This window comes from Oryzias latipes, chromosome 17, assembly GCF_002234675.1.
Source record: "Oryzias latipes chromosome 17, ASM223467v1".
Taxonomy (NCBI): Eukaryota; Metazoa; Chordata; class Actinopteri; order Beloniformes; family Adrianichthyidae; genus Oryzias; species Oryzias latipes.
This window is the reverse complement of record NC_019875.2, coordinates 13526257-13546469: the sequence shown is the minus strand read 5'-3', so window position 1 is coordinate 13546469 and position 20213 is coordinate 13526257. Positions and strand designations below refer to the sequence as shown.

The following is a 20213-nucleotide window of genomic DNA, read 5'->3' as shown; positions in this document are numbered from 1 at the left end:
TGTACAAAATGAAGAAAGACGATTGCATCATGCATGGGACATTCTGATCCTGGTCGCTGTTAAAAAAAACAACAAAGTTTTACAAAACAAACCCCCACAGCTGCTAGACAACAGTTGATATATTTTCTTTTATTATCGCAGCTCTAAATATGTTTAAATATGTTCATTTCCAACACCCACAGTAAACCTTCTCATGATTAGTCAGTCTACTGCTTTTGCACAGTTTACCAACTCATTGTTATGAAGAACAGCAGGCAGAGGGGAAAAGGAGCTGCCAACACCTGACACCTCTTCAAAAACCCTCCAAAAGCTGTTAATGCAGTCGGCCATCCGGGTCTCTGCAGCCAGAGGCTTGAACTTCGAGCTCGGACCAGAAAACGTTCTGTTCTCCTTTTTTCGCCATAACTCTAAAATGTAGGCAAAGAGTTGTCATTGGGTAGTTGCTGTTAATGTACTGAAGATGCTTTGATGCTGAATTGGCGAGACTTTCTGAATTTGATTTTCATTTTGATGAAATAATACTAATTTCTTACCAGTAGATGGCAGCAGTGCAGCAAGATTGGTATGCATAAGTGCAACATTCATCCTGGAGAGGATTCTATCAAAACTTGAAAATCTGAATAAACATTGTAAAGTACGGTAGGAGAAATTAACTATCAACAACAGACTCATCTGTCTCAAAGTATTTTTATATTAAACATGTGAGCTGTGAAGTGTACCTAGGTGTACAGTACACAGTACGAGGTAAAGGTGATCTCAAACGTTATGAATATAATACATTACTCTGTCTCTTTGTGGCAACAACTCAGAAAACATTTCAACACTTCTGAGAAGAAGAGGCATGAAAAAAGTAAACCAACACAAAGGTCCATCGATCTCAGCGTTTGAACCACTTTAAAAAATTCAGGATGAATTCAAAACCTGTTTCAAATGCCCCGGCCTGCTCTTTCAAATCCAAATCTGCCACCATTTCAGCAAGCCAGCTTCTGTTTGCAACCAACCTGAACGGCCACAAAGAACTCACCTGATGTTCCCAAACCCTCAGCACATCCTCGTCGGAGAAACAAAATTCAGCATGGTGACTGGGAAATGGAATTCAATGAAGACAATGATGATATTTACATGATTCAAATAGTCACATTAAAACCAAACCGGGACCATAATACAGCGATAATTCCTGGAATGAAAAGCAACCAACCTTTAGAGACTTCTGCAGTTGTGAAAAAGAAAGGGACCTCTGACTGTCCTGAAGCTGTCCAGAAACCTGTGCCAACTGTTTGGCAAAAGAGCTTTGCACAAGTTGAGGTGAAAAAACAGAGTCAGCGGCCTCCTGTGGTGTTTATAAAACCCAAGTCACACAGACCAGTAACAGCCGTTGAACCTGCGAAACGCAATGAAAAGAAGAAGAAGCAGATTCCTGTTGTTCCTAAAAAGACAAAGCAGAGTGTGGTGGCAGAACAACCAACACAAGCCGATTCAGGATTATGTGTAAAGGAAAATGAAGCCTCCTCAGTCCAGCTACAATCTGCAGACAGAAAGACTTCAACACCTCCAGAAGAAGCTAAGAAACCCTCTGTAGTCCCTGCCGAGAACACACTGTTGTCGAGCCGAGAACAACGACCTGCAGCCTGCAGAGATCTGTTCAACTATGGTGAAAGGAAAAGAAACTCTTTCTAAAGAGGCAAACAAGAAAGTCAGTTATGAAAATGTTGGTGGAAAGGTCAAAAATTCAGAAAAGATTCATTCATGATTTCAGTAAACAGTAACGGTAACAGATATGTAATAATCATTTATAACTGTTAGAACACATTATCACAATAAACCAGTAATTATTACTACGCATTGCAGAATAAGTAAAGAAAATCTACAGCTTATTGATTGTAATTTAAACATTTTAGCAATCCTTTTTGCACATTAAACAATGTAATACTCATTGGTTGTAATTAAATAAGCGTTGCCTATTTCACCACAATCAAGTTCACACATGTATTTGGAATTATTCAAACAGCTGTTGATCCTTAAATCCCCTTATCTTTATATCATGAAATCAGTTTCTTTATACATTTTCTTAAATGTTTGGATATTTGAACATGTTTGAGCTCATTACTTAACTCGTTCCAAAGTTCAGTGCCACACACAGACACACATAACTTTTTTTGAGGTTCTTCTCAGTTTGATCTTGAAATTCCTATCCCCTCAGTTAGTAGCCTCCTTCATTTTCTAAGAACTGTTTTTCGATATTGAATTGTATTGATTTTCCTCCTAGCTCTGTATAGAAGTTGTGTCATAAAGTTTTAAAAGTCTAGATTGATAAAATAAATTGTTTGTATGATCAAGATATCTGGCTTTATGTACAATTCTGATGGCTCATTTTTGAAGTAAAAGGAGAGGATGTAGTTAACTCTTATAATTATTCTCCCAAATTTATATACATTTCTATACATAATGTAAATGTTATGAATTTTTTCAACTGCGTCTTTATAAATAAATTGTATCAACGATACTGAATTTAATTATGGCTTTAGAGATTAGTCTGTTGGTATCTTCTCCTATTTGACCACATGGTGGCAGTGTCCGTCCGAGCATTGTTTATCAGTTCTGCCTTTTTCTTAGACAGGAAACATGTAAATTATGAAATTGTTGTTCTTTGTGCTCATATGTTTTCTTCCTTTTATAAATTACTTTAATTGCATCAAACCCCTTTATCAAAGCTATGTACACCAAAATCAAGATAAACAACTTTAACCCTTGTGCTATCTTAGATGACCCCACCCTTACATTGACGTGTTCTCCCTACCATGACAAAGGTGGATGAAGGTGAAGAGGATTTCATGTAATCCATGGACACCAGTGAAGATCACAAATCATTGAAGAAAAAAGGTTCAGTGCACTGTCTAGTGGGTCTAGATGACCCAACTTCCAATGTCAAAGTGCCTTGGGTAGCACAAGGGATACTCTGCTCTGACATGGTAAGATGTGTGGCCATTTCAGTCTTCTTTTGATGCTCTAGCACTAAAAAAAGTTTATTTGGGAATCTATATTTTGGCTTGCATTTTTCAGCCAAAATTCTGGCATATTGAGGTAAAGTGAAGATGCTCTCCTCCTCAAATGATGTTAACTTAAATAAGTAGTAAAAAATGCATTTTATTATTGAAAAGCTTTTAATATAAATTGTTGTGGTTCTGACAAAGGAAAACTTTTCACCTTCCAAGTAGAGCAGCAGCCAAATCTGAGTTTCTTTGTGATGGACATTTCCGTTCTGAAACCGTTCCGATGAATTTATAGTGACTTTTGAACATACATGGTCTGAGACAGCTATATATGTCATCCATTCCATGTATGTAAGTCCAGTTTTTATAATTTATAATAATAATTATACTAATAATAATAATTTATAATTAGTAATAATCGCTTCTTTACTCAGTTGGACAAGAATATTTTATATCAAATGACAGTACAGTCTAACATTTGCTTTGAAATAATCAATTCATTTCCGGGGGGGGGGGGGGGGGGTGTTTCTGATTAAAAGATTCTTGTTTTATTTTTTGTTTTTTATAGGTTTAAGTATTTTATGCTAAGTAAGAATATGAACAGATGACCACAGGAGACGGTCTCTGATTTCAGTAATCTGTACAAATTGACACTTGATCAGTAAAAGTAAAGTCTGATTCTGTGCTTGAACTGTATAATTTTTGAGAGGTTGGCATGTTTGTTAAGATCTTTGCTATTACACTAAAAGCCAGAAAAATGACAGTAGTTAGAGATTTAGATATAGTGATATTGCATGACTACAGAGCAAAATGGAATGCAATCTGCTGCCCCTGTCTCCTTTAGAAAGCAGATCCCTTGAAATCAGAGAGAAAATGACCACCTACAAAAAAGCAGTTCATCTGACATTTATTTCTAGTGTTAAAGTGACTGACAGACCCAGAAAATGTTTATCCGGTGGTAATAACACCATTCACGTTCATATTTTCACCAACCTCCATTTTCCACAAGTAAATGATTCTGTTTGGTGACCACTGCTGACCATTAGGCACTCACTGAAATTGTGAAATCCATGCTTTATTTGGTTTTCTTACAGTATAAAAGCTATTGTAGCAACAGAAGTGTGTATATCATCACTGGGTGCAACTGAACACAATTCCAATATTGTTGAAGACAGAAATGATTTCACAAGTGGATAGAAGTCCTAAAGAAAAAAAGCCAGACCATGACATTTTGCCAGTTTTTCCACAACAGGTGTTACTTTGTGCAACCACATCCACCCCCTCGGTCAGAATGTCAAAGTGAAGCAAAGAGGAGATGCTGGAAGCTGTGATCACATAGGGCAAAGTTAAAGGATTTGCTGCATCACACCAGAAAACCAGAATTAACTTAACTAAACAACAGAGTTGCCCTTCTGTGTTTAGTCCTTGACACCAAAGTGAGCCCCATGACCAGACAGAGTCAGGTTCAGTACATGGTATGTTGGACTCTGACAGAAATGCCCTTTTTCACCAGCTCATTACATTATCTTAACACCAGAGCCAGTTGGAGATGTAAAAACAAGGTTGTCAGGCCTTGCATCACAACTAAAATAATAAATAATATACTGTACTATAAGGGGAGCCGGTTTAGCTCATGCTGGTTTGCAGCACCTTCCGTCTGTGAAACCTGGCTTCAATTCCAGGCCACTCCCTGTTCCCCTCTCTGCTTCTGTGTCAGTCCCAAGCCCAGTTGGATTGAGAGGGTTGCGTCAGAAAGGGCATCCAGCATAAAAGTTTGCCAAGTTGACCATGCAACTCATCCTCAAGGGAGGATTGTTTCACTGTGGCGACCCCTGATGGGAGAGGCCAAAAGTGAAAGAAGATTTTCTGTAACCTTAAGGCACACTTAAAAGCCTCAATTCTTTTTTTCAAAAAACCGTGCGCCCCTGACCCTTTTAAATGCATTACTTCTGGTTGTGCTTACTGATGATGAAGTGATTGTGAGAGGTAAACAGCGCTCTGTCTAAATGTCGGTCTGCTTTTTTACGAGTTGCAAACAAGCTTAAGAGTTCCAGCAATCTTGAATAAACTAACATGACGAACTTTAAGCGGTCTCAGACTGTTTTTTTTTACATGTTACTAACAAGATTAGGAGTTAGCATAGTCGCAGTAACGTTTGTTTTAGCAGTATCAGTCTGTTTTTTTACGTGTTGCAAACAAGGTTGAGACTTAGAGGTAGTGTAAATACACACATGTGTAGAATGTTACAAACAACTGTGAAGTCAGATAAAGTCTGACTGCCTGACTTGTCTCTGACACTTTTGTCTCGCATAATGCATCTTATAATTCAGTGCGCCTTATTTAACGTCATTTTGAAAATAGACCACTTTTTGATGGTGTGCCTAATAATCTGGTGCACCCTGTAGCGTGAAAAATACAGTATATATTTTCACCGTTATGACCCATTGTGGGTCTTGACACTTTCAGATACTTTAGACCTCCAATGACTGAGGCAAAGCTTCAAAAGAGCTTAAACTGTTTTGAAAGCGCATCTTCACCAGCCAATACACTGTATTTGTCCTCCTATCACTACTGAGGCGTTGATTTAAACTCCCCTTAGTGCTCGACAGACTTGCAGACAAACAATTTAGCTGCGTTATCCCTGCAAGACGCTCGGAAATCTTTACTAATCTTCTTCAATTATCCCTGGAGCGAACAACAGCCCCAGGCAGAACAGCAACCTCTTCATTGCCCTTAAATATTAGCCTGACTCTGTCTGGAGCCCCCAGATTAATGCCTCAATCAATTACAGCCTATGAGCAAGTAACACCTCCACCCCCCTTTCCCCATTCAGCCCCCTCCTTTACTTGTGAGGATTAGAGCATTTACTTTGTCACCGCCATCTTGTGGGGGAAAAGAAATGGGAGGGGTGTTTTTGTCTCATTAGAGGTATTATTTATTTTAAGAATGAAGAGGCAGAGTAAAGTGCTTGAGGAAGCTCTTTCCCCCACTTCTTCCAAAGTCATTGTCAAAGAGCCCCCGACTTGTGTCTAGTTTAAATCCCAGCTGTTTTTTTTTTTTTTTGTCACATTCTACTTCTTTCCAGAAACCAGAACTTTGTATATCTTGCAATTTTTTTTAAATGGTTCTGTGATTGAACACAGACCTATTCAAGTAAAATCCACCTTTGGTTCAATCCCTATTTTCTTGTTATTGTGGAAATATTCTTACATCAGATAATTGCAACTGCTGATTTATTTTCATTTAAAAGACTCACCTGTTGAGATCAGACTTCTGCTCTGGTTATATAGAGACTGGATGTCCTGGGCCTGAGAGCCCTGGACGGGTGAGAAGTGTGATCCCCCTGGAGCTAAAGAAACCTCTCCAGTCTGGGACTATGTCTCTGACCGCTACACAATGTTGCAAAGACATGCTACATGAGACATACCCACAGCATCCAGAGACTTCAGCTATGTAGAGTCAATCTAACCCCCCCCCCCCCCCCCCCTTGTGCCTTTTAACCACCTCTGTGACTATAGCTTGGGTGATGGACTAGCCCATACCTTGATCCCCAGGTTCTGCTTCCTCTGAGTCTGTGGGGGTTCAAGAGATCCTCAAAGGATTCATTCCTCCTTTTGAGAACATCCTCACTCAAGGTTCACAGCTGGCTTAAAACTGGTTTGTACTGCAGTGAGTCGAAATTGTCCTAAACTTGTTGGTCTCTGACAGAAATGCCCTTTTTCACCAGCTCAGTTGATCAATTTCTGAAAATGGACAGCCATGGGCTGAGGAAATATCTGGTTTTTGGGGACCAAATGATGTATTCTCTGATTTTTGCAGAGGATGTTGTTCTGTTGGCTTTGTGTAACCTGGTCCTTCAGTTGGACAATTTACAGCTGAATATGAAGCAGCTAGAGTGAGATGGACGGACGGATGGATGAATGGAAATCAAGAGGAACTTGATTATGTTAAAGAGACAACTTCAATGGATTCTTTTTAGAATGCAGTACTATGGATTAAATAAAGGGATTCCATTTAGATAGATTTTGTTTTAATCTATTTTATATTGCCTAATCAATTAGGACAACCCAAAAGTCAATATCCAGATGGTCAGAATATCCCAATGCGCAGAAACAGTCTTACACTGACAGATCTTTGGATTTAAAGAATCAATGATTTTTTTGTCACACACTATTATTGAAACACCACAGAAAACTGTTTTTCTGCTGTAACTTTTTTGTCAACTCTTGCACAGCCCAGGCAGTTTGTCTTGGCCTTCGCTATTGAGCATAAAAAAATTTGTCATAGGGATTTAAGCTCACAATGTCCAATATGAACCACAAACTTAACAAAGAAAGCTCAAGATGTGACAATGTTATTATAAATAATTTTCAACATGTTTAAGTTTGTAACATATCTAATATCTCACAGGTACTTCAGGCCTAACCGTTATTAGTTTAACACGTAGAATATCTCTCTTATTTTGAAAAGGACCTCAGCAACAGAGAAAAGTCCTTTTCTAATCTGAGACTATAAGACAATCAGGCCATCTGTAAATTTCCTAATGGGAATTCAGATAAAATGTAGTCACTTATAGAGTGAGCTAAAAACACAAACAGCCCTGTGTTCAATAACATAAGCAGCAAGTTATCAAAATGACTAAAATGAAAACATTTCATCTGCCTGCACATAAATAAATTTTCTTGTATAACGCATTACAGTTCTTCAAGTCATGAGAATTCAAACCGTATGGTGACAGGAACATTTCTGTGACCTTCAGTGATGACATCAGCCAACAAACAAATGTATAGCATTCAGATTCTTTTATATTTATTTAAAGCAGTTTCCATCTTTTGTCAACACCAGTTTGTGTTTATTAACTTGAGTGTGGTGTTTAATTTCATCATAATTAGCATAGTCGGACTGACCCAAGATGACTGATACTAAGATTGACATAAACCAACATCTCCATAGTGATAAATATTGATACATAATAGCATTTATGTTAAGTACATCCATCTCAGCGTGATCAGAACAGTTGTTCATAACCAATGATGCAATACCACTTTTGAAACGCTAGTGGACACCCTTTAGTAAATGTTTGACAATCTGTCTGTAAACTGTTTTGACTAATCTCATTGACACTTTTCAATAGATTAAATATAAAAGACAAAAATTGAATGAATACGACATGTGCTCTTGTTGTTAGTTTAATCTTAATATTTCTAATAGCTGATTGTTAAAATATATTTCTCAAAATTATTTTTATTTCTGATCTCTGTTACTTTTGGCAAGATTACCCTTGGAAATGCAAAATCTCTTTCATGGTCATAAAAAAGGTTAGTTTGACAAAAAAACAAATTAAAAAATATTTTTTCTTCTTCTATGGCATATCAATTTGACAATTGGCTTGTTTAAAATGGGAAGGAGTTCCCAGAGGAAAGTTTTAAATCAAAGAATCAGAATCTGCGATCCTGGAAAACAAGCTTTTAATTGAGTGAAGGAAATCTCTATTAACATCTCCTTGTCATCCAGATGGATAATCCCCTACACCCATAGATTATAAGGATTATTGCTGCCGCATTGTGAGGGGAGATTAGTTTCAGATTTAATTCCACACATTTATCTGTTAACGTTCACTTTCGGACTCCTGCAGGCGTGAGGGACAGACGGGGCTGCAGTAACAGCAAGAACTACAGTTTACAGGGGAAACACAAGTCTACGCAGAAACATGCGACTAGGGGTAACAACTGTGCATAAACAATGGATTAATTTTGGAGTTTTAACATGATAGATGCATTATTTTGTACCCTGAGAACAAATGCATAACGGAAATGCTATGAATTCTGTGTGAACGACTAAATTGTAATTCCTTGCAAGTGCGTAAAGGAGTGCGTAAAATGAAATTCGTAAAATAGGAAACGTAAGTGGTTGTTTCAATTAGTAGTACAATTGATTTTCTTATACTGTGTCTTTTTACACAGTGCAGCTCCTGAGCATGCGCAGGACTCTTTTGGCCCCGTCCTCTCCAGTTGCTGACTGCGTTCGGGAGCAGCTATCACTTCTTCTGCGCTTTGATTTCCAAGGAAATTGACTCTTCAGCAAAGCCGTTGTGCGCTTGTCATCATAAAGTGTGCTGCAGGGTGTGCGCGCAGCGCTCTAACTCACGACCCCTAGCATGCACCGTGACCGGTGAGCGGGTCCTGGAGCTGTGTGCTGCATGCTGCAGAGCGGAGACCTGCATGGGAACCCGAACACTTGTTGGCTGGCGCGGCTCGGCCATTTCTAAACAGCGGCACGTTCGTCAATGGCACGGCGTGCAGCGCGCAGTCACGGCGCGTTAAAAACCTGCACGGTTCGAATTACCAGCTTGTGTTGGGCGAAGGTGGGGGTCGGGGCGGGTGGGTTTGTGTCGGGTAGAATAATTTTAAAGAAGTAGAAAAAGAAAAAGGGTCGGCCAAACGTGAGCAGAGGAGGAGCACGCAGGCAGCCACAGACTGACAAGCTGTCAATCAGTCTGGTATTGATGATTAAACTCATGTGTGGTTGAGAAAGTTTGTTCAGACCTGCTCCACATATAACATCCATGAAAATGTCTTAATATTTTAAACAAACTCATTTATGAAGTTTTTACCAAATGTCAACTCAAAGGCATCTCAAATAGGAGAGTGAGGTCAAGCTTCAGCCGTGCAGGATCAAACATTTTAAACGTCTGCACTCATTTTGAATATTTTCAGAAGGTTTGCTCTCTGGGCTAACTTCTGATGGCCAATCCTGAAATGAGGTTAGAGCTCAAAACAGCACCTGCTATAAACTTACCAATAATAGACACTCTCATAAGAATCAATTGCAAATATTGTGGTTTATTTATACAATTAAACGTTCTTTGGGTAGTTTATCTACTGATTTTTCGATCACAATGCAAAAGTGAAAAACGACCAAACCGTGTTTTGTTGGACTTTATGCAGGTCAAATGCTCTACAAATTGCATTTTCAGAACATTTTCATGAGAAGGTGACAAAAAAGTAACCTGCTCCAAATCTGAAATATGCGCAAAGGACTGCAACTTCCTCTTCTGTCAGGTGCAGATGGTGAAAAGATTCAGCAGCAGAGTCAAGCATGAGCGGAACAGCAGCTGTAGGCAAAGAGTTAAATTTTCTGAGTTACATTTGCTTGATATTTAATTTGCAAATGTAACATCTTGTTCATAAGTTGCAGCTATGATTCACCATCCTTTAGCTTGTTTCCCAAACTTGTCAGGCTTTAACTCTCAGTGGAAGACATCTAACATTAGGGTTGCATTTATCATGTGCTGAAGAACGAACGTATATAAATACAAAAATGTGAGAATGGATTTTTTTTTTTGAAAAAGCTGTTTATATTTTCTTAGCTTGTGTTGTTGATTCTACAGTAAAGGTCCATTAATAATGGAAGCAAATGAATGCTTTTATTTTTTTAAATTGATAAATAGTAAACAAATTTCAATTTTGTCAGAAATAATCCGGATAACCCTGTAGATTTTTCACCACACTTTTATGACCTTTTCGTAAATCCAATTTGTGGTCCTCGCCCCCTGGCAGACAGACGCGCTCCACAACAACACAATCCTCATTTATTATCCACTCTGCTGAAAAAAAGCTGAAGGGACGCAAGTGGCCTTCTTCCCACGATCTCGGCCTACGCTACAGCTTCCTGTCGCAAAAGGCAAGGCGCGCGCAGCCTGCCCGCCACAGAACAAAGTGAGCACCGTTTCTGAAAGAACTGAAAGGATGTGTGCTCTCAGAGCAGCGGGCAGCCTTTTTTCGGTGTACCGGGGTTCCCTCATTTGTCGCCTGAGGTGTCAAGGGGACGCGCGCCTGTGAGCCCACCACTGAGCCATTATTTGTCAACCTGCTCTCCCAGTTAAACCCGCTCTGTCCGGTACAAGTGGCGCATCCAGGACGCACTGGTGCACGCATTTACGGGGCAAATACCGCCGGATGAGTGATGAGCTGCTCTGTTTCACAGCTCCAATCGCACTGACAGCTCTGCAAATCAGAACACGTGGTTTTTATTTGTTGATTGATTTTTATAAGGCAATATGCTCACAGAGTTATCACATTTGAAGCTTAGGAAGTTAAAATATTATCCTTATGATAAACCTTTTCTTAAATTAGTATTTTAAACAAACTGATTGATTTTTACACAACAATCGGGCAACATTGTGTTATCGTTGAGAAAATAGTTAAACGTTAGTTGAAGTAAATAAAAACGCAAAATAAACACTGTAGCATTTTGTTAGGATAGTTTTTTTTAACGCTTTTCGTTTCCGCCTTCCACCTGATGCCGCTTCATGAAACAGCAACAGGAACCTCCACCGTTTGCAGACATGAGCATTGTTGCGCACAGTCTTCAGAGGTTTTTTTATTTGCTGGAACATTGGCGCACGCGCGCGCTGTCACAGGATTTTGTTGATTTACCAACAGCAAGGAGAGAGGTTTGAGAGTGACACAGAAAAAAAAGACAATTGAACTAATTCTGATCAAAGGGACTCCAAGAAACTAGTTAAATTAATTAAATGAACCAATTTTGAAGCATAAATTTTATTTATGTTAATTTCATAAAAGATGCAAAGATTTCACTATCGAATGAACAATAAACTTATTACATTGGTAATAAACTGTGTTTGTTTGGATGTATTGGTGTTATGGACCTGCCGTTACATTTAGGCATTTGAGCTCGATTTTTTCTGGTGTGTTGATTTTAATAAATGTATATATTTGGCTTCTTTATATTAATAATTCCGTTTTTTTTAGTATTGTCGTTGTCTTAAATGTAGTATGGTCTTCTAACCTGTTGAAACCTGCAGGATTTTAAGCTCCAGCAGCTGTTTGCTTAGTTCAACCAAAGCCAGCTGTCTTTGGCGCTCCGGTTCTGATCGGTGGTTTGGTTCCGGAGACCTCGTCCTCTCAGGGGTGCGCGCTGTCTGCCGGGCGGCGTCCCTGCTGGCCGCAGCTGTCAGCGCTCAGTTGAGATGTCCTGACTGGGGCAGGGGGCGTGTCGGTCTGCCGATTATCTTGAGGTACAACTGGCGGACCGAGATGTGATTGGTTGGCCGTGTGAGCGAACGGCACGCGACGACGGATGCCGCTTTAAAGAAGCCTCGCGTGCCCTCTCTTCATCTGGAAGTTTGAGCTCGGAGCTCAGTGGACAGAAGAAGCGTCAGCTCAGACAGCAGGAAGCAGCGCGGACAGATATGGACTCTGTTCTAGACCCTTTCTCTGGTCTGGACTCCCTCTCATCCCCTCCTTACTTTGACGAGGACGAATTCTTTACCGACTCGTCCAGGGACGGACATTTGGACACCGACGACTTTCTGGATGAAGACGTGGACTTCCTCAGCGCGCACCTCCAAGACTATTACAAGGATGGAGCGGCTCCTCATGATGGAGACTACAACGTGGGCAACCTGTCCTTCTCGTCATCGTCTTCCACATTCTCCTACGGCTGCGCTGACAACACTTCCGAGCTGTCCCCTCACACAGGCTCCCGTGGGGGTTCACTGTTGCGTCGGAGGCGGCGGATGAGGTCTGAAGTGGAGATGCAGCAACTCAGACAGGCGGCGAACGTGCGCGAGCGTCGAAGGATGCAGTCCATCAATGATGCATTTGAGGGGCTGCGCTCCCACATCCCTACGCTGCCCTACGAGAAAAGGCTGTCCAAGGTGGACACGCTGCGCCTCGCGATCGGATACATAAACTTTCTGGCTGAGCTCGTGCAATCCGACTTGCCCATTAGGAACTCCAACAGTGACGCGCACGCGCAACCCAAAAAAGTAATCATCTGCCACAGAGGGACAAGTAAGTCGATAAAATCAGTCTGACTGTCAAACTTCTGACCAAGACACCATAACTCATATTTATGACTTATTCTTCAGGGTCTCCTTCTCCCAGTGACCCGGATTACGGCCTGCCTCCTCTGGCGGGACACTCTCTGTCCTGGTCCGATGAGAAGCAGCTGCGAGAGCAGAACATCATCCGAACTGCAAAAGTTTGGACCCCTGAGGACCCCCGGAAACTGCAGCACAGAGTGGGCCTCGCAGACATCGAGAACGAACCTCCTTTTGGCCTGGTGGCTTGAACTGGACCTACACGTTTGGAGTGGTTCCGCTAAACTCAGAGTTTAAAAGTCATTACGCCAGTGCGTGCTGGCGCATTCACTCCTGTAAAAAAGTTTTTTTATCATGTTGATAATTTTATTTTTGTAATTAAAGCAGCAGGCAATCGTGTATTTATTTTCCACGGGTTATAATATATAGATTATTTTTAATTTAATTGAAAGAAAATCTATTTTTGGTATTTTGCTGTATCTGCAAATAAAAAGTACAACACAATATATAACTTCATTATTATTATTATTATTATTATTATTATTATTATTATTATTATTATTATTATTCATTTGTTTAAAACTAAGTCAGTAAACCTTTAAGTGGTTTATTTTTTCCATAAAAATACAAATCAATGCACTATTTTCTTTTTTCTTTTTTTTTGTGGGTGTAAATACCCCCTCTGGTGCGTATATTGGGGATGGGGTGGGGGGGTTGTCATTTCTGCTTTTTCCTAAACCAAACAAGCCTTTGTCTATAAACTATTGCAGCAGATGTAATCACACGCACGCACGCGCGCTCACTCCTTCAGCCGCTGAATGGGTCAGCTCCTGCTGGATGTCCAGCTGAGCTGGAAAGCCCAGTAGTTAACAAGCGAACAGCCGCGTGTTTGTGCGACATAAATATGCAAAAGAGATGCTAATGAGAAGACAGACACACACACACTGCAGCTGAAGGTGTGTGATGCGCGCGTGCGGGCGGCGGGGACGCTGTTGAATGCGGCTCCGCGCTGCCAGGTGCTGCAGCCACAGATTTTCCCGTGGTAGTGGCGGCTTGCGTGCGCTGCGGCCGCCCCCTCTCGCCGCCGCGCTGCTGTATATGAGTCGCGCGGGTCGTCACACAGCGCACAAGGCTGGTGGGTCTGGGATCCGAGCGTCCCTGAAGGTCATCCAGGTGAGTGAGCGCTGTTTCTTTTCCCACAGAGACGCATCTTGAAAAGCCATACTCCTTTTTCCCTCCCACCTCTGTCTGTGAGTCTGTCCTGTTCTGATTACCAGCGCAACCGGAGCATGTAATCCTATTACAGCCATTAGAAAGTCAAATGTTAGTAACTGAATGTGTCTGACAACAGATCCCCTCTGGCTGCGCCGCTGTGACGTTGGGAGTTTAAAAAAGTGGTAGCATTGTGGATGCTCGCACCTTCACGCTCTTTGTGCCGCTGCAGCTTTTAGTGCGCTGATGGCCAAACCCCAAACGAGCCCCTCTGTCCGCTCTCAGCCAAGCGGAAGGGACGGGTTGAAATACTCACGGCTATCTTGTCACTCTGGCGACGGCTTTGGCAAGTCTTTAAAGGAATGGCGCTTTTTACAGTGTGACAGGTTTTATTTCTCGCGGCCCTGCGCATTATGATCCACGCCAAGCGGTAATTTGCTTGAGAAAAGGGTTGAAAAGGCTTCTGGCTTATGCGCCGTGCAGGCAGCATTGAAAGGGAGTTTCTGGAAGTTCATAGAAGTTTTAGTGTAGCATAACTTCTTAATCTGACAAAATAACAACAAAGGTTATGTGTTGAAACGCTCTGCGCAGATGTTTTGTAATTTCTATTGGATGCCAAAACGTCAGACTTGCAGTTTTGAGCAGTAAAACTTAAAAAAAGCTTAAAAAACTGTTGCTCCAAAACTTTAAGAATTTAAGAAACTTAAATACAACAAATTAAACTTTGTTACATATTTGCAGGAATCGCAATGATAAATGGATGTGACACTCTTTTTATTTAAACAAAACTCAAATGTCAGTGCTTTCTAAGACTAAACGTTCTTGCAGCTTGTTGTTTTTCTTTAAATCTCCTTTTTGACGTGCCATGCGCAGGGTGGTGGCTGCGTGGTTGTAAATCCCGGAACTTTTACGCATCGACGAATAAATCCAAATAGTGGCAAATATTCCCATTTTCAATAGGTCTGCGGGTGCAAAGTTTAATATAAAATTAATTTAAGAAAATTGTAATATTCTTCATGAAGAATCAAAGACTTCAATCCTCCTTTATCCCTTCAATTCTCGGGAAACGCTGACTCTCAAATGGCCTTGAAGCGAAGAAAATCTTGCCTTGTGCTCCTCTTCCGCCCCTCCAAGTCCAATTCCAGATTTAAAGTTGACCCATTTTCTTCACAGGATCCTTCTAAGACTGATGTGTGCGTAATGTACTTCCCTGCGCACATCAAGTGTCATTGCCACGGGCTCAGGCTGGCGGTGGAGAATATAGACGGGCGCACGGAGGAGGGATCATCCCCCTTCTTCGTGCGCTCTCATGTCAGACGTGACCTTTAAACCTGAATGACATCTTTATGAGCGTTTCTTGTCCCGCTACAAGGGATGCGTCTCCGGGGAGGCACCTGGTAGTTCCAACTTTGTCTCTTTTCATGTCCATGCGCCCGCGTCCCTGCACAACAGCTGCCTAAAAGCAAGCAGAGAGGCCCTTGTAGTGTCTTCGAGATGGATTTGGCTCCGCGTTGTACGTCTTTAATGTTCCATCAGCCTTTGTCCCAGACACAATATGGTCGCTGTAAAGCATGACATTTTGCTGTAACAAAACACATTTATAATGACGTGACACCTGTGTGAAAGTACAACGAAGCCCAACAAAAACCTAAAGTGTCCCCACGTTTGTTTTGTGCATCAGCAGCCAATTGAAAAACGAGTTCTTTTAGCTGTGCCTTGATTAGCCAATCTAATTTATGTGTTCTATTTTTTCAAAGAAAAAAGGATGTGGATTCAGTGCGTTCTCTTCTTTCTGGGAAACACCCGTTTCTTGTCATCACCTGGTGCTTTCTGCACAAGAGGGTTTCCCCGTGCCGAACGGCCCCGCAACCACGCGGCTCCCACCATCCACCAGAGCTTGTTTACGACGTTGATCTCTCATTAACGTGGTGCAACAAGTCCTTCATGTGCTCGGTTTTGTGTCATATTTTCATCCAGAAGATTAAGCAGATGCTTGATTGTACCAGTCTGAGCTGTAGGGCTACTCAAGACTGAAAGAGAGACGAGCACTCGGGCGCGGCTGGTGGAGAGAAAAGCTCTGGGCACATCTTCAGAGGAATAAAACATTTAGAAGCCATAAACAGACTTCAACCTGCTCTGTTTCAGCCTTTGTGTTGTTTGTGAATAATTAATGTTAATAGGGACAGGTTTGTGTACTTTGAATGCGGGACCACAGGTGCGGGGTGACAAGATGAATAACCAGCCCTGATTTTTGCCAAACCTCGAGGGCTCTTGTCCCAGGTCTCCAAGCTGATGGAAAATATTGTCATGTCTTTGATTCGCAGCATTACTTTCACGGAGGACAAAGACCGGAGATGAAAAGCTTATGCTGCAGTGAAACGGGCGATGACGGTGGCCGCTTCACGTCGCTGAAAGAAAGAGAAAGGGGTAATGTTGGTGCGCGCTGCTGGTTTTGTGCGCAAGTGCTCCATCTAACTCAAATAAAGGAGCCTTTCCAACTTTTAAAGGACCACTTTTTGCCTTTAATAAAGGCCGGATGGCTGTAGCCATTAAGCATATGGTGCTAAGGCGCTGATCCTTTGTCCCAAAGAAGCTCTTGAGTTACTCGGGTTCTTTAGACAAAGTAAAATTGCAGATAATTTCAGTTCATGCGTCAAGCGGCACCAGTGCGCACGGACATATTTCTCCAAAAAGGAGCGGCGCGTGTAAAATGTATATAAATATAAATATTAGGTTAGTAAACATAAACTAATATAATCTCTGTGACAGTCTCAGATTTAAATATCAGTCAAATCAGTTGTATTCGCTGCACTGGAATCGTACTCAAATGCGTAATTATCGAAGAACACGTACATTAACTGAGGTTTCAGCCATGTGTCTTTGTTAAACTAAATCTATGTTAATTCATGCGTCTTTTCACCTTACAAGTCCGTCTTTCTGTCAGATGTAAACACGTTCGAAGTTTTGTTTTGAACGTTTTTTCTTCCGGCTCCGTGCGCCCTGCGTGCGTAACGGACCATAGAAAGTCTGGCGAATAGGCGGTGCCTCTGTTGCACACGGTGGTGGGAGCAGGCATAAAGCAGGATAACGCAGTGAAACCACATGACAGCTTAAAGACAAAGATGCAAAGACGATCTTCTCTAAACAGAGTGATGGAACCAAAAATCAAATAGGACATGTTTATCCACCTGTTGAAAGCCCCTTGTCACTATATAGACTCTGTGTAAGTGATATATAGACTCTGTCACTGAGTTTGGAACCTCAAGTAATTATGTGTCTGCATGTGCGTGTGTATATGAGGTAGAAAAAAAGAGAAAAGACACCGAACCCCCGATCAATAGAACTTTTATATGTCGGTCGTGATGTCAGAGTTGTTTTCTTATTATTTGATTCCAAAGTAAAAGACGCCTTTATAGGCGATGCATTGACATTTAATTTTATTGATTTTTTTCCTTTGTTGGTCCTTGGAGCAAATACATCCTGTGACCTGTGCTGCCTCTACGGGCAAGCTCAGAAATGGCAATTTCCAACAAAGAAATAACAAGAAGTTGAAAAGATGAAGTAAAAAACATTAACAAAACTACAAAATTCATTAACACGCATAGCTATACTATTCAAATGTTGCCTCTTAATTTAATTTAACTGGACACAAAAAATAAAAACTCACTTTTCTTTTAAAATAAATGTTCTTCCTGATGCAGATTGACTGTTTTTGAATTCAAACCTAAAACCTGTTTGTCTTCAGAATCAGAATTACTTTATTGACCCCACACGTGGGAAATTTGTGTGCTACAGTAGCAATGTAATTTTGAGAGAAAATATAATAGAAGAACAAAGTAATTATAGAAAAAAATGTACTACAAATAAAGTGATATAAGGTGAATATATTTACAAATTGTGCAGGCAGAAATGTGCAAAAGTTATCTGTTACACTGTTTGTTATTGCAAAGTGCAATTGTGTTGGGCAGGAACTTACTTCCACTATGCCACAATGTTTAATCGATTTCTACTTAGGGTTCAAATGTCATAGCCCAATCTGATAAAAGGCATTGGAGATAAACAATCAATTTAGTAAGGTTTTCAGGAACAAAATACAGCTAAGGTTCAAAAACCAAACAACTGCTGTCATTTTGAAATAATTACTCAGAAAGATATATTTCTATCACCCCATCACTTATAGCACTCTTTTCAAGGAGGTATACAGTTCTTCCCTTTCACCTTCCCCAGATGCCTCTTAATTGAAATATTGTAAATATTTCCAACTTAATAATGGAAAGAAGAGAACGAAAAATGTTGTGCTTGTAAGTCACAGCCCATGGTTCTCAGTGTGAAGTTTATTTTAATTTCAGTGAGTTATTATAAACAAAGAATTCAAATATACCTTAATTCTTTTGTTCAAATTAACTCAAGTTTAAAATTATCTTTAGACTAATTTGCCACTTTGCCATTCTCTCCTCTTAATAAATACTTTTTTCAGCTCTGTTCACTGTTAAAAATGTTTATTTTAAAGAATTTCTGCATTTTCTGGCACGATAGATGTTGCTGCAACATGTGTGTGCACAGGCGCGCGCATGCTCTGGCCTGGGTGCCTGTGCAGTGAAGCCATCTGGCCGCCTTCTGCCCCCTGAAAACCCTCCTGGTGAACGGAACACGACGGGCTGACCTGAAGGACGGGAGATGCGCCTTTGAATGAAGTACCCACAAAGACGTCTCGCTATGCACAATGTCGACGCTGAAAGCGGGGTGGATGTGAGAGGCACGGAGCACAGCTTTTGCATGCCTCATAATAAAATCTTACAGTCTTTTCACGCGGGGCCCCTTTGGAAATGGAAGTGCAGCAGATTTCAGAGCGACGTGCTGCGCAGCAGCCCGCGCTGAGAGGCGCAGGTAGCGCCTTTGCGCATTTATTATGGAGAGACACAGATGAGGAAACGCTTCACCTCAGTGCTCCACCCACATGCCGACAAAACAACCTTCTCCAAACTTTTTAAATCTTTGAGAAACTTGACAAAATGTGATAAATTACGCATATGCAAATGTTTTGTCACGGCCGTTTGGACGCGCGTCTCCATCCATCTCCCACATTCTGCGAGGCTGATCCCCGTCGTGCGCGAGCGGGCAGTCAACCCGTGAGGACCTGGGGGCCTTTTGTTCAACCAACCCTAACTTCAGCCTCCGGGGAAGGGGTTTCTCTCCCAGCCCAGAGGCTGCGACCCCCGCCCCCTCCCTCTCAATCCGCATCTCCGTCAGTTGCCAGGCTTCAGAGGTGTAAAAGCATGCATCATTTTTCACCAACCCTCCGTTCTGATTTCCACAAAAGCTTTCTAACCATGGAACAGCCTCTCCGCTTGTTCGCTGGCTTGAACTTCACTGACGTCCGACTGCTGCCTTTTCGCCGCCTGAACGCCACGCAGCGGGGATGGATTTGCAAGACAAATGCAGCTGTGTGTGCGAGAGAAAGTCAAGTGGCACAAAAAGGCCACTCCAGTCTGAGACTTTGTATTATGCACACGTCAAATCAATCAAAAACAAAGGCCCACATGCAGAAAATACTTTTATGAGTTTACGGTGCTGAAACGAAGGGAAATTTCTATACAAACAAAGATTTTGAAAAACTAACTGTTACCCACCTCTTTTACAAGTTTATTTTATTTATTTTTTTAGAGAAAAAAAGCTCAAATTACTCACAGAAAAAATAATGTGGCCGTGCTGAAATCATTCAACGGGTCTGCCAATAAGCACAGATCCCCTACAACCTGAAGATGACCGGTCAGCTCAAGCGTTAGTGCTGATCAGAGTTTTGTGTTAATAAACCTGTATATAAAATTATTGCAAACGTGTATTACAATATAATATAAATAAACCTACGGAGAATCAGCCCATTCATTTATAGCTTCTATATAGACTCCATTTGATCTTCCTTGAAAGCCAAGTTCCCATTATCTCACCCAAACGCATCATTGGAACGGCAAGGACGTTCCTTTTTTAGGTAGATCAGGTCTGATAGAAATTGAAATGAGTCAAAGGACACAATCCAAAAACAAATGTCGCTTACAGAAGACATAAGTAAATCAGCTGGCTATCATGAGGATATAATATAATATAATATAATATAATATAATATAATATAATATAATATAATATAATATAATATAATATAATAT

The 20213-nt window shown here is 41.1% G+C and overlaps 1 protein-coding gene and 1 long non-coding RNA gene across 2 annotated transcripts; both read left to right on the top strand.

The window, feature by feature from the left end:
* Positions 1-12134: 12134 nt before the first annotated feature.
* Positions 12135-13341, top strand: ptf1a (pancreas specific transcription factor, 1a). Its single transcript, XM_004078936.4, has 2 exons — positions 12135-12808; positions 12886-13341. Exons 1-2 carry the CDS (start codon positions 12205-12207, stop codon positions 13086-13088), a joined length of 807 nt encoding a protein of 268 aa, XP_004078984.1. The 5' UTR covers positions 12135-12204; the 3' UTR covers positions 13089-13341.
* Positions 13342-13912: 571 nt separating this feature from the next.
* LOC105356175 lies at positions 13913-19928 on the top strand. Its single transcript, XR_910404.2, has 2 exons — positions 13913-14010; positions 16374-19928. It is a non-coding gene; the product is annotated as an uncharacterized LOC105356175 (long non-coding RNA).
* Positions 19929-20213: the final 285 nt, after the last annotated feature.

What these genes read in the sequence shown, in the direction of transcription:
- ptf1a (XM_004078936.4), top strand. Translation starts at nt 12,205, where the DNA reads ATGGACTCTGTTCTAGACCCTTTCTCTGGTCTGGACTCCCTCTCATCC. An exon ending in CATCTGCCACAGAGGGACAA is followed by an intron (nt 12,809 to 12,885) that starts GTAAGTCGATAA and finishes CTTATTCTTCAG; the next exon opens with GGTCTCCTTCTCCCAGTGAC.